This window comes from Mandrillus leucophaeus, unplaced genomic scaffold (assembly GCF_000951045.1).
Source record: "Mandrillus leucophaeus isolate KB7577 unplaced genomic scaffold, Mleu.le_1.0 Scaffold1377, whole genome shotgun sequence".
NCBI lineage: Eukaryota > Metazoa > Chordata > Mammalia > Primates > Cercopithecidae > Mandrillus > Mandrillus leucophaeus.
The window spans coordinates 377,728-392,818 of NW_012101340.1; the positions used below are offsets into that span (position 1 = coordinate 377,728).

The following is a 15,091-nucleotide window of genomic DNA, read 5'->3' on the forward strand; positions in this document are numbered from 1 at the left end:
TGCCCAGGCTAGAGTGCAGTGGCACAATCACAGCTCACTGCAACCTCTGCCTCCTAGGTTCAAGTGATTCTTGTGTCTCAGCCTCCCAAGTGGTGGGATTACAGTAGCCCACCACCACGCCTGGCTAATTTTTGTATTTTTAGTAGAGACACGGTTTTACCATCTTGGCCAGGATGGTCTCAAACTCCTGACCTCGTGATCCACCAGCCTTGGCCTCCCAAAGTGCTGGGATTACAGGTGTGAGCCACCGCCCCCAGCCCAAACTGACTATTGTTTTTAAAATACTTCTGCCAATTGAAAAAACAGAAATCTTTCCATGTATTTTTTAAAGATCACTGATTGAATACATTGCAGATGGTTGCTTATTCAAGGTATGTGATCTTTTGTGATTTATCTCTTCATATTCTTTGTTGATTTATGTTCTAGAGTCTTAAAGAATATTAATATATAAATTTGTCCCCTCTCTTTATAAAGCTTAATACTAGAGAGAAGGCTAGGCACAGTGCCTCATACCTGTAATCCCAGCCCTTTGGGAGACTGAGGTGGGCAGATGGCTTAAGCTCAGGAGTTCAAGATCAGCCTGGGCAACATAGTGAGCCCCTGTCTCTACTAAAAATACAAAAATTAGCCAGGCATGGTATGCACACCTATAGTCCCAGCTACTGAGGAGGCTGAGATTGGAGAATCGTTTCAGCCTGGGAGGCAGAGGTTGCAGTGAGCTGGGATTGTGCCACTGCACTCCAGCCTGGGTGACAGAGTGACACCCTGTCTCAAGAAAAACAAAACCCAAAAATCTAGAGAGCAAAACTCAAAAACAAAAAAGTCAAAGTCAAAGTATTATTGTTGACTCAGTGGAAGAGCCTAAGTGCTATAACTTTCTATTGGCTAAACTCTGTTTTCAGAGTGCTAAATCCATCTGCAAAACTGTATTATCAGATGCTCTTTAAGTGCAATGTTTTTTTTCCTCAACACATCCACTTTTTCTGCTTTACTCTTTTGTATGAGTTATCTTTGGAGGGCTAGGGTACTAGGATCCTGTTTCTCTCTGCCAGCTTGGGGAAAGTATCACTTTTTCACAAAAGAGACAGATAAGCAGTGCAATATAAAGAAAGCCCTAGCCATGATTCTGAATTCTGAATTCTCGTTCTGCCACTACTAGGGGGTCTGAATTCTGGCTCTGCTTCTTTTAGTTGAAAGACTTTGGTTCCTCACCTTTTAAATGATGTTAATGGTACCTACAGTACATGGCTGTTGTCAGGATTACGTCTGTCATTATATGTAAGACAGCACAGGAATGATACTAATAATTGTTAGCCTCTATGTTTTTCTTACTTTTTCTGTAGGCTAGTTCCTTCTGTGCACTAACTCGTTATGAAGTTTATTTCACATCTGCATTTTACAATAACAACCCTAGTTTCTTGAGAAAGCTCCTGAACTACTGTATCCAACACTTTAAAAAACAGAAATAAAAAGAACAAGTTTTAAGGAAACATAGGCAAACATTTTAAAACAATTTTCCATGTCTTTTTCGGGAATCAGTTGCTTCTCATTTATCACTACGTGTTACAAACAGATATAGAAACATAGTGATAAAATGACTTTTAAGTATTTTAAATAATTAACGTAATTATTTTACTAGGAATACCTAAGCTCTAAAAATAAAAGTGGAACAAATGCATCTAAAAATTTTAACAATGTATAGCTTTTAGAAACTTAAGACATCACTAAGCATTTAGATTTTGATTTTAGAATAATCTAGAAGCAGGTTAATATAAATCGGGATAGCTGGGGATAAACAATTCATTAACATGGAACTTTTGAAATGCCATAAGTTGAAAAATAAATCTTAAATAAAGCAAAGATATCTCCTTGCCTCAAAAAACCAGTTACATAGTAATGGGCACATATATATGTGTGTGTATATATATGTGTGTGTGTATATATATACATATGGCTTTAATATAGGCTGAAAGTAATTTCCCTTAGTATACAACATCAATAATGTAGACATAGTAAATATACGACTCTTTCTAATAAAAATGATTCAAATTGAGGTTGACGCCCCAGTAAACAAGTCTATTTAAATGCATTAATAATGGCAGTTTGCCAAACTAGGCTATAAAACTTAATTTCAATGAAGACATCTTGCTCAATCTGAATATTACCTTACTGGAAAAACAGTTCTATGCCCAATCCATATCAACGTGACCCTTCAAGTGGTTACATTTATACACAAAGTATAACCTTGGAGCTATGCTTTTAGAATCTACCATGAAAAATATTTACACTGGCCAAAAATGCTTGTGACTATCCATACTTCTCGCACGGCTAGGCTTATTTTTAAAAACTGCATGACAGAACATGTAGAAGTATGCAAAGTCAAACCAGGCAGAAGGGCATGTCAAGGAAATGTCAACCATCTAACCTGGAGAAAGAGTATGGGGAACTGAGAACACAGCCTCCAGCTGTATGCTTATGCAATGCAATGTATTCTATCTGGCATCTATGATTCCTCTCTACAAAGGAAGAAAAGCACATGGATGATTCTAGAAATAACATTTGCAGTGCTGGCAGTAATTACTGCCACAATAAATAATGAGCATAATGATAGCACATTTCAGTGAAGTGGCACTGTCTGCTACCCAGAAGCATGTGAAATCTAATTTTTAACTGTAACAGCAGCAGTAGTATAGAGAATCTCTGCATACCACATGAAGTCTTGTGCTACTGATCTGAACTGTGGGGAATCAGGGATAAATATCATGGTTATTACTTATATAATTTATCTATCAAAGCAATTGATTCCTCTTGCGTTATGTTTTCAGTGATGAGTCAGTAAAAACAAAAGAAGTTTGAAACAATTCCATTTTCACTGATTTAACACAGATATTCAGTTTATAATTATCTTTATACAAGCAAAAACATTTTCACATTTTTGTCAAATTTGTAAGACTGAAAATAGTACGATTCACGCTCTGTGTGACCAACATATGATCAATATGTTACTATATAGTTCAAAATATATTATCATATAGTAATCATTTTGGCAAGGGATACAGATGTTTCCTTAAAATGTGACCTGTGAAAAACAGAGTGCAGGAAACATTATATGCTGACTATTGTTGTTCAAACCAATTCACCTGTTATTCTGATAAAGAAAACTGAATATGAAGTTTACCGGTTTTTAACAGTAATCTCGTTACCATCATCGCCATCATTATAAACATAAACATTGTCATCTCCTTTCTCCAGTTTCTTACCCAGTTGAGCTGGTCCGTCATTTAAAAATGTGATTGCCAATACATTAACTCCTTTGCCCCTCTATCTTTTTGTCATAGTCACTTATCCCATTTAGCAAAGTACAAATGCTGGATAAATTCTGTCACCCATGTGTTTGGTGCCTGAACCTCAACAGCCACGTATGAATTGTCAGATAGGGTTACATAAAAAGCCAGAGAGGTTCTGCCATAAATTAACATCAACACTACCCCAAAATACAGCTACATTTTTGTGATATGAAAGTTGTCCAAATCAAAATGGAGTCACTAATATTGGGGGGAAAATAAACAACCCTGAAAAATAGTGCCAGAGAAAGCCATGGCAAGAGGTTCTCATGCTTGTATGCCTGCTAACAAAAACTATCACAAAGGACTGCAAAAACCAAAACTATACACAAAGGCATTGCAACTTCACACAAAAAATACTTCTACAGCCTGGGAAGCATGGTAAAACCCCATTTCTACACAAAACACCCAAAAAAACAGCTGGGCATGGTGGCATGTGTCTGTAGTCCCAGCTACTCAGGAGGCTGAGGTGAGAGGGTCACCTGAGCCTGGGAGGTCAAGGCTGCAATGAGCCATGATCGGGTCTCTGCACTCCAGCCTGGGTGATAGATTGAAACCCTGTCTCAAAAAAAAAAAAAAAAATTCTTCTGCAAGGACATCTGTCCAGCAATTGCCTGTCCAACCTCAGAGGTGCATCACCCTTGTTCATTGATCTTTAGAATCAAAGACAATTATTTCAAAACAATTATGTAATCCTCATTTTTTTCCTTTAAAAATGTTTGTCTTCCTTTACCTCTCTGAATATGCACACAGCTTACTTTGACATGCGTATTCCCATTGTAATGTTCTATTCTCTAAAACAAATAATCTCTTCCTTTTAGAGAGCCTCTCTTTGTTTGTTATTTAGGCTGGCAGTGATAATTTCACTCTTCGATTCCCCACAAAGAAAATTTTTAATCACCTCCGCTCTGTTCAAACCACTGATCCTCTTTAAACACCATTCCTGCAATTTGTGCCATCAAGCAGATGGCCTTTTCCTCTTCATGAAAAAAAGACACATCACACAGTAACTCCTTCAAACTTCCTGATGCCTGATTTACACACAAAGCACCTCTGGACTCATCCTAAAACCGCCCCTATAAACTTTGTAAAATTAATCAGGGAAGAAAGAAGAGGGAGAAATGAAAATATACCAAGCTTGCAGCATGTTGAAAGTTAACTGTTAGGTCAGCTCAGTTTCACCTGCTTCCTCATAGTTGTTTGCTGCCTACTGACCTAGAATCATGGACCCTGTTACAAGATTACAGTTTCCCTGAACTGTTCTATAGATAACAAACTAAACATTATGAATCGTTGTTTTCACTTTGAGACATTCCTTCAGGTCCTGCATACTGACGAAACTACTCTGCCAGCTGGTCTGAGGGGCCCATGACGCTGACTCACCAAATAATGCAGTTTCCACATCCTGCTGACTTCATCTCCCTCGCCTTAACCAATCAACAACCCCAATTTTCCAGCCCCTTACCCTCCATGATCCCCTTAAAAACTCCAGCCTTAAAGACTCCTCAAAGAGATGGATTTGAGGGTCTCCTCCCATTTCCTTGCTCAGTGCCCTGCAAGAATTAACTCTTTCTCTGCTGTCTGTATAACTGGTCTGTTTACTGGGCAGCAGTCATAGGAACCTCATGGTCCTATGGCAATCCTAGCCATCCTTCTTCCTGCGACACAGGAAGAGCTCTCCCTCTTTCATTCTAAAGCAAATCCCTTCTATTGTGCTTTGATTCCACCTTGTTGGGAACTTGATAGTATTAATTATTCCTTCTCTCTTGTGTATTCAACCTCTCCCCGCAACACTTTCCAGCAATCTTTAAAGTTTTTCATATCATGAAAAGAAAGAACAACTATCCTTACCCCTCCTATAGGTTGAATTGTGTCCCTCCCCTCAAAAATACATTGGTTGAAGTCCTGACCCCCAGTACCTCAGATTGTAACAATATTTATTAGGAGACAGAGTCTTTAAAGAGGTAATTAACCTAAAATAAGGTATTTAGGGTGGGCCCAATCCAGTATGACTGGTATCCTTATAAGGAGAGGAAATCTGGTCACAGACACATACAGAGAGAAGACAATGTGAAGACAGGGAGAAGGCCATCGTCAAGTCAAGGAGAGAGGCTGGAACAGAGCCTTCCTTCATGGCCCTCAAAGGAACCAATCCTACTGACCTCCTGATCTCGGAACTCGAAGAAAATAAATTTCTGTTGTTAAATCACTTAGTCTGTTTGCTATGGCAGCCCTCGCAATGCAACACAACCCCTCTTCCACCACTTATAGCCATTACTCTATTTCTCATCTTTCCTTCAGAGACAGACTTATCAACCACTTGTCGATACTCATTGCTTCCTTCACCACACCTCCCTTTCATTCCTGAATTCACTCCACTGTTGCTCCTGGCCTTGCCACTCCATGCCCTGTGGTCACCAGTGACCTCAATCTTGTGCTTTTCTAACAGACATTTTAAGTCCTTTTATTTACCCTTTCAGCAGCATTTGACAGGTTTGTAACTCCTTCCCTGAAATGCTTTCTTCCCTTGGTTTCCATGAAAAAGAACTCTTCACACTTTCTCATCTTTGGCCAGTCCTTCACTGCCTTCTTTTCAGGTGTATGCTCCTCTACCTTGCCATGAAATGTTAGAGTTTTTCAAAGTTCAGTTTAAAGCACTCTTCTTACCTCTCTCAACTTTCTCTTCAGGCAATTTTCATCCACATCAATGCTTTTAATTACCATTCACGCACAGGTGACAAACAAATATACCCCAGCCCAGACTTCGAAGTTTGGACCTGTTCTGAACTACCCTTCTACATATTCTCTTAGAAGTCACAGTCACCTCAAACTTAACACGTCTGAAACCAAACTCATGATTCTCCACACTATTTTGCACCCACAGAAATATCCAAATCTTGCCCAGTGTTCCCTAGGTGGGCAACACCATTATCTTGCAAGCTAAGACACCAAGTCTTACAAGTCAGAAATATGATTCGTCTCTAGTATCTTGTTACTCATCCTAATCCTATTCCCATCACTCTCCTTCTTGGCACTTGTCATAGCTGCAATTTCACAGCTGTTTGTGTCATCATGTAAATATGTCCCAGGAAGCAACAATCCTAGTTTTACTCACCATCACATTGTTGAGCCTAGGACAATGTCATACTACTGTAGACATTCATTTTTTTAAATGGATGAACTAACAGGTGTTATTAAAAGAGGACTCATTATGTGTCAAACACTAAATATTTCATGAAAATTATCTTCTTTAGTTCTTGTAACAGTCCTAATAAGTAGGCATTATTGTTGCTGCTATTGTGGTTACTGTTGTTATCCTCTGCTTACTGAAGAGGAGACTATGACATAGAAACTAGGACTTTCTTTCTCCCCAAGGTCAAGCAGCTTGGAAGTGGTAGAAGAGGGTAGATTCAGATTATTTGGATTCAGAATATGATTTCTGTACTGCTCTGCTACTCTATCTTAGTGGTTTTCAAAGATAATCTCAAGCTAATTGGCTAAAACTTACCTACATTTAAAACAAACTCTTTAACTTATGAATGAAGTCCATGGAAAAAGCCATGTACAATTAACATACACTCAGAAATATCCAGTTTATATGTGGTTATCATAGAATACATTCTAAATCCTTTTGCCTGAAATTCAACATCTTCCATGATCCAACTCCTTCCTTCCTTTCAAATCTTTTTTCCCATGACATCCTGATGCTCTAATTTGAGAAGTCATGAATTAGATCGATTGTGCAGGCCAATTCTGGCCCACCACCTGTGTTTGTATAATAAATAAAAGTTTATTGGAGAACGACCACACATGTTGGTTTACACAATGTCTATATCTGCTCTTGTACTATAATGGCAGAGTTAAGCAGCCACAGCTGCAAGAAAGACTGTATGGTCCACAAAGTCTAAATGTCTGGAATTTTACAGAAGTTTGCCAGTAACTACACTAGATCTCTAAAGTAGAGTCTAGTTCAAAAGAAATACATAAAATAACTATCACTGATTGAGAGCTGGGTTCTTTCCAAACACTAGCCTTTCAAAGGGAGTATTATCATTCCTGTTTCAATTAAGCAAAGAAGGCAGACAGGGAAAAAAAGAGAGGAAAAGAGGAAAGAAAGAAAACAGAACAAGCGAGGCTCAGGTAGGTGAAGTATAGTGAATGGTCACACAGCTAAGCAGAGGAACTGGGATTGGGATCACACTCAACGACTCAAAAAGGTCATCCACTTCCTACTGTGCCTACTGCTTCCTTTTTCCTCAACAGAACTTAGGATTCTACGCTGCTATGATTTACTCATGCTACTCTTTATCCTCCCCAAAATGCCAATTCTTTCAAAACCTATCACTGCCTGGTGAAATCAGATACATTCTGGGAGGACAATCTCAAATGCTACTTCCCCCACTAAGTCTTCCCAGATTACCTGCAGCTGAGAAATAATCCTTCTTATAAGTGTCTATAACCCCTCAGTCATGTCCTGTGACTCTTAACACTTTCTCGCCTTAAACTTACTGATAGTAAAAACAAGTTTACCTTTATATACTGTAAAAACTCTACCACAATGCCTTCCACAAAAGAAACACTTAATAAATGTTTATCTAATGAGTGAATGAACCTAGATTTAAAAATTAAGATGTTTCCAGTTTGTATTTTTAAATAAAATATTTGAAGATTTATTTTCTTAATTATTCAACATAAAAATCCAGAGTGTAATCTAAATAATAGAAATGTATTCCTTTAGTATTTTTAGTATTTTAGCCTATTTTTCTCATAAAAATAAATTTTAAAAGAAATTAAAATTCCTAACAACTAAATACATTTAATGTTTTCTATCAGTATTATAAAAAAATTTAATATTAGAATCATTTGCATTACATGGGTTATTTTGCTAGGACAGAAATACTCTTCATAATGCCTAAATTAACCAAAAAACTAAGTTATTAGAAATTAAGAATAAACCAAATATCAATAATGAAATGTTATTTTTTGCAAGAATACACTGAGACCACTGATGATGTTTCCAAGAATCAGTTATTTTTGAAGTTCATTGTTACACTAAGCTCAATGCTCAATGTCATCACTGTAGAAATAATATAACTTTTAATTCAAATACTATTTGTAAAACAATACCTAATTCAAAAGTTTCAGAATCCAGTTTGATATGTTCTAAGGTTTTCTATATAGTACATATAAGACTTAATAGTCACATAGTAGAAATTATAAGGAATTAAAAAGAGTTAAATATATTCAAATCAGACACCTACCTGCATCACCTTCTGTTGAATCTCTTCTAACTGTGTGCGCTTGCTACGTTGCCTACAAACTTCCTGGTAGCGGGTATATTGCTCTCGGAGTGAATCTAATAATTTCATAACCTGTGGCTGTGCGAGCAGTTCATCATCCATTGGAGACCATGAAACCCCTCCATCTGAGCCATTAAATCGACGTTGCTGTAATTCGGATAATAATTCATGCCCTTTACAAATAAAAGATACTTGAAATTAATATCTGTAAAGAAATGCAATTCTCACTTCTCAATATTCTCAATTCTAGTCCCTTGTTTTTAAAACCTATCTGTCTACCTACATATCTATCAGGTTATAAATGCAATTTAAAAATGTATGTATCACAGTAAATAGGAAAACTGCACATATTAATATGTATATGTGTGTGTGTGTGTGTACATATATACTATGTAAACTAGTATATTAAAATGCTATATCATATATCATAAATATATACACCACAGAAATACTATACTACATATTAAATATGGCACATATACGGTTTATATATTTTTTTCTATCAATCACATTTTTGTTATTGGTGAACTAATTACTCAGGATACTGTGCCAAACAATTCTATTTACCTGTAGAGCAAAATTATACTGTGGGATTTCTGTCTGATGGTACTAATTCAAGTTGTATGTTGAAGGGTTTCAGTATTAATCCATATTCTCAATTACAGCATTTAAAAAAAAGGTGATAGTATAACGAATGATTAAAAGAAGAAAGTTTTTATTACAAGTACAAAATAATATTTATATAATCTCTATTTATAAGAATCTTCACAACATATTAACAGTGAATAATAACGGGCCGTACTAGTGTTAGAACTGTAGTGAATGTGACTCAATTACAGAAAACTCATGTAGAAAATCTACTCGTACATGAGGAACTACAATTGCAAAATGTGCAACAACTAAAGCTGTAAGTATTAAATAATTTTAAAAGTAAATAAGGTAAAAATTGTTTTTGTGACTAATATTTAGGCATCAAAACAACACACATATTTAAATTCTCATCCTTATTTAGAATAATATCCTAAATTTAAATGGCTATCAATATACAGCAACTGAACTTTTATTATGGTTTGGAGGTATTTCTAATTTCTAAAAGTACCTATGATTGTTCTAAACTTCTTCGTTTTATATTCTCGTTCAATCCTTAGTTTAAAAGTTAACAGCACATAAAATAGGACCTAGTAGCATATAAAATTAAATTTAAAACAAATTGTAAAAGCTTAATTCAATGAATTAAAATAAAAAGTTTCAAGCTGTTAAACATATGTATGGAATTAAGTTTTAAATCTAGAGCAGTATTTTACTGACAGTACCTTCTAAACATATAATAATTCAGAGATTACAAGTATTTCTTTGTTCTCTAACAAAATAAGCTGTATATCATACTGGAAGAACTTAGGACACCTGAATCAACACAACAAATACATTCAGAATTTACTTCTTTATTATTTATTACATTTTATAATTGGAAAAGTAACTGTTCTAAAGATTTGCGCAGTCGTTTTATATACATTCATAAAAGCTATGAATATCAGAATACATTTAATTTTTTCTACTTTGACAACTGTCACCCTTAATATTTTCCTTGTGGATATCATTTTCCTTGTGGATATTACGACACTATGCTGTCATGATAGTGTCATGATCTCAAAGAGCATGCTTTGAAATCAAACTGCCTAGGTCCAAGTCTCAGCTTCAGCATTTACTAGCTGTGTAACCTATATAAGTCACTTAACCTTTTTATGCTTCAGCTTTCCCGTCTTAAAATTGGGATGACAATAGTATCTATTTCACAGGACCGAAATGAATTAACATATGTAAAGTGCTCAGAGGTGGCACACCGTAGGATTAGAGTTATGAGCTATTATTAAAAAAAGATTAGAAATAAAATTGAGGTATTTCAATTGGAAAAAATTACAGTTTGGTTCTCCTAGAGTTTGTGAAACTGCTACCAGAGATATTTGGGTTGGAATATACATATCAGGCAGCACTATGTGCAAGGCTTTGCAAGGTGATCAGTGTTTTTACATCGAAGATTATAAAACAGTAGAGCTTTGGCTTTGGATTTAGCTATGGAGAGAGAGAGTTTAATAGTTACTTGATCTTCAGCAAGTTATTTTCTATCGCTAAACCTTGGCTTCCTTCAATACAAAACAGATAAAATAACACTAATTATCTCAAAGGCTTGTTAGAAGAATGACAAAGAAAAATACATAAATACAATGTCTGCCACATAAGGAGTGTTCAATAATTCTTAGGGCAACCCAGTGAAATAAAAATTTTTATCTTCATTTTATTGATAATAAAATAAATCCAAATTTTTAAGGGAGAGATAATTACTACTAATTTTTAAAAATATTATAAAGCTGGGGTTCCTCCTATCCCCACCCTGGGCCACACAGCAGGAGATGAACGGCAGGCCAGCAAGCATTACTACCTGAGCTCTGCCACCTGTCAGAGCAGTGGCGGCCTCAGACTGTCACAGGAGCACAAACCCTATTGTCAACTATGCGTGCGAGGGATCCAGGTTGCATGCCCCTTATAAGAATCTAATGTCCAGTGATCTAACGTGGAACAGTTTTATCCTGAAACCATCCCTCACCCAGTCCACAGAAAAACTGTCTTCCACAAAACCAGTCCCTGGTCCTGAAAAATTTCCCCTTGAGTTCCTTCCACATGTACCACATTCATGCTGAACTCATGCTTATTTAATGAACCAATCAATCCAATTGGTTTACTGGATTATTATCACAAATATTTTTTAAATCTTACCTGTTTGAAGAACCGTCTCAGGATCAACCGATGGAAGAAAGTTTAAATCCACAGACCTGGAAAACACCAAAGGAGTAATTTTCAAAAGACATATTTCTATCAATGTAACTTTAAAAATTCCTTTATATATAAAAAATCAAAACAGGGGCACAAAAGTATGAAAATCTGAAGCATACCATTCTACCATGCTAACTTATCTCAAGCATAAGGAAGCCCATTAGGGAAAAGTAAATACTAGTAGCCAGAGAAATACCAACATAATAAATCATAAAATAAGTACTTGGAAAAATACAGTTTACTGTTTTTAGTCATAATATTATTTCAAATGTATCAAAGAAGTCCATTTAGTATTTATCCAATGAATATTTGTTTCAAAATGAAGTTTGTCATATAGTAACCCAGAAATTTAACATTAAAAAAATGCATGCAGCCATCCTCCAGTCAAAACTTTATTTACCTACAGCAATCTTTGATAGCTGCAAATATTCTGTCTTATCTTCCAGAGGGGTGTGGGGGTGTGTGTATGTGTGTATGTGTGTGTGTGTGTCCGTCCTAGCAGTTGTACTCTCTTCCCTAATCATACTTCTTGTGCAGCTGGACATCTGCCTTTATTTTCCTAAACACATACAGGAAAGAAAAGATGAAGGAAAGAAAGGGGACAAGGACCTTGCTGCTGTAACTGACCGGTCTTGTGCTAAATTTTTTGCTTTTTGTCAATTGATCTAGGTCCTCAGATGCTTTCTGAGGATTGACATAAAGAATGTTGGGAAAAAAAAAAAAAGACCGTTGATTAAAATTTGCAAGAGGAGGGACTCTATTATCTGGGATCTGGGGTTTAAAGGAAACTAAGCAATAACACGTGAGTTCCTCGTACAAGGAACTGGCAAATACAAGGTTTTGATATTTCATGTAGTCATGCAAACCAGCACTTTCCAAAGTGTTTCCCAAAACACTGAAAGTTTTTTTTTTGAGACGGAGTCGCGCTCTGTCACCCAGGCTGGGGTGCAATAGCGTGATCTCGGCTCACTACAATCTCTGCTTCCCGGGTTCAAGGGATTCTCCTGCCTCAGTCTCCTGAGTAGCTGGGACTACAGGCGTGCGCCACCATGCCCGGCTAATTTTTGTATTTTTAGTAGAGGCAAGGTTTCATCTTGTTGGCTAGGATGGTCTCTATCTTCTGATCTCGTGATCCACCCACCTTGGCCTCCCAAAGTGCTGGGATTACAGGCGTGAGCCACTGCACCCGGCCTGAACAAGATATGTTTTAAGGAAGCAATTAAACAGGTTTCTTTGCTGCACTGCTTCTTTAGAACCTGTAATCTGCAATATTCACAGTCATTCTCAAAGAGGGAAATATAGTCAACAGCATTAAACTCTTTGAGCATGGACTCATTTTCTATAGGCACCAACATGGGATGTCTTTCCCAAGGAATATAACGAAGAAACATCAAACTTACTCTGATGGACTATTCAGAAAGTAAAGAAGTCCAGCTAATTTTCATCAAGTAACTCATGATATTTTCAATTCCTAAACCACAGCATATATGTGTTTGTGATATCTACAGATACACAATCACATATTTATATACACAGACAAAATTTCATAATTTTACATTTTTATATGGCATCTATAGGACAGAAACATTCCTAACTGCTTGTGGTGACTTTAATCAGATTTACATTCAAACCATTTGTTTTCACATTTTGACTTTGTTTTAATCAAGATTTTGTTAAAACTAAGATCTTACACTCAAAAACTTGATATGTGACTGTATTTGGATTCATGGAATAACAACAAGCATTTTATTAAGGTTCCACTGTATCTTCAAGGTCAGATTCAAAGGAGACAGGATGATAGGGAAGACAAGGATTCTTTCACATTTCCTAATGAAAAATTACTGTTCTAGTGACCAGTAATAATCAAGTGACCTGAATAGTTAATTTGCTTGCTAAAGTGTTTTTTATCTGAGGAGGGGGACTTGGCCTACCAACAGAAATGTGAAAGTTGACAAGGCTATAAATCAAGGAAAATCTGTTAACATGATAAATCTAGGTAGTTACATTCAGATAACACAACTCAACTATTACTTCATCGCATGTCATAAAACACTAAATTCTCCAAGTTGAATTCACGAATATCACGTATTTTACAACAACAGAAAAAGTTCTATAAGCTAGACATTTTAGTGCTAATGTATTCAAATAAGGGTTATAATAATTGTATTTCAAACTGCAACTTTTTTCATATTCTTAGCCAGGAAAGAAGATAACTCTAAAAAGGCAGAAAATTGTTTCTTTTGAAAATATGTTCTTGAAACACTTTACATAGTGTCAGAGAAAAGTAAATACATTACTATTAATTTAAAAATGGACCAAGCGCGGTGGCTCCCGCCTGTAATCCCAGCACTTTGGGAGGCCGAGGCAGGCAGATCAAGAGGTCAGGAGACCAAGACCATCCTGGCTAACATGGTGAAACCCCGTCTCTACTAAAAATACAAAAAATTAGCCAGGTGAGGTGGCGGGCGCCTGTAGTCCCAGCTACTCGGGAGGCTGAGGCAGGAGAACCCATGAACCCAGGCATGAACCCAGGAGGCGGAGTTGCAGTGAGCCGAGATCGTGCCACTGTACTCCAGCCTGGGCAACAGTGAGACCCCGTCTCAAAAAAAAAAAAATAAAAACAAGGCTTTTGTGAAGAAACTTTGATTTAAACCAATACGTTTTACACGTAAAGCAAATTCTCATGAATATTGTATATCAATTTTGATAGAATGAAGACTTTTTTTACTGTAGATTTTTTAGCCTGTATTAACAATAGAGCTATCTTTTATCAGATCAATTACAGTTTTGAAAGGATATAATTGCACGCCACTAGCCACCTACCTTTCTTTCTCTTGCTGATTTCCTTTATCACTTCCATTGTTAATCAAAGCAAGTTCATCTAATAATGATGTAGATTCCTTCGTAAACTTCTCAAAAACCTACAATATGAGTTTTATTAACATACTAAGAACAGTCTTAAAAATTAATATGTAATAAGGATCATCTGTTAAGAGCAATAGAATTGGCCAGCTAGGATTTGTTTTCCTTCCCTGGCAGTCAGTGCAATTCTACCACCAGAGCACAACAATGTACACAAGAGAAGACAAAACTGTTTCCTAAAGCAATGAATAGTTTCATGGATAAATAATTTTTAAAATTTAAATACATCAATAAATTATCTTCATTCTCCATTCAGATAAGTGTTTCTTTGAGAAACATTTGCATCGATAACAGTCCTAATTACATACATGTAATTTAGAACATGCTAAGTCTCTAACAACAGTTACAGAACATTTCTTTATGTTATTCTATCACCAACACATGTTGGTTTCATATAATAGTTGTTACATACATGCATATAGCATTTAAAATTAGTTACAATTTTAATGATTTCTTCAAATATTTCTGAAAGGGAATTTGTGCAAGTCTGTTTAAACGTACGTAATAAAGTGGACAATCACTTGACTGACAGCACTTTTTAAATATGGTAGAAATAGGCTGGGTACAGCAGCTCATGCCTGTAATCCCAGCATTTTGGGAGGCTGAGGTAGAGGGGTTGCTTGAGCCCAGGAGTTCATGACCAGCCTGGGCAAGGAGACTTCATCTCTACGAAAAATAAAACCTTCGTCAGGCATG

General features: G+C 36.3%; 1 protein-coding gene across 1 annotated transcript in view; it reads right to left on the reverse strand.

Annotated features, from left to right (window-relative positions):
- SESTD1 (SEC14 and spectrin domains 1) overlaps positions 1-15,091 on the reverse strand; it is a 164,762-nt gene that overhangs the window by 27,656 nt on the left and 122,015 nt on the right. The window contains exons 7-9 of the mRNA XM_011973441.1: positions 14,297-14,394; positions 11,417-11,472; positions 8,606-8,817 (exon numbers count right to left, since the gene is read on the reverse strand). Coding sequence (XP_011828831.1) covers positions 8,606-8,817; positions 11,417-11,472; positions 14,297-14,394 — 366 coding nt within the window. The remainder of the gene's footprint in view (positions 1-8,605; positions 8,818-11,416; positions 11,473-14,296; positions 14,395-15,091) is intronic.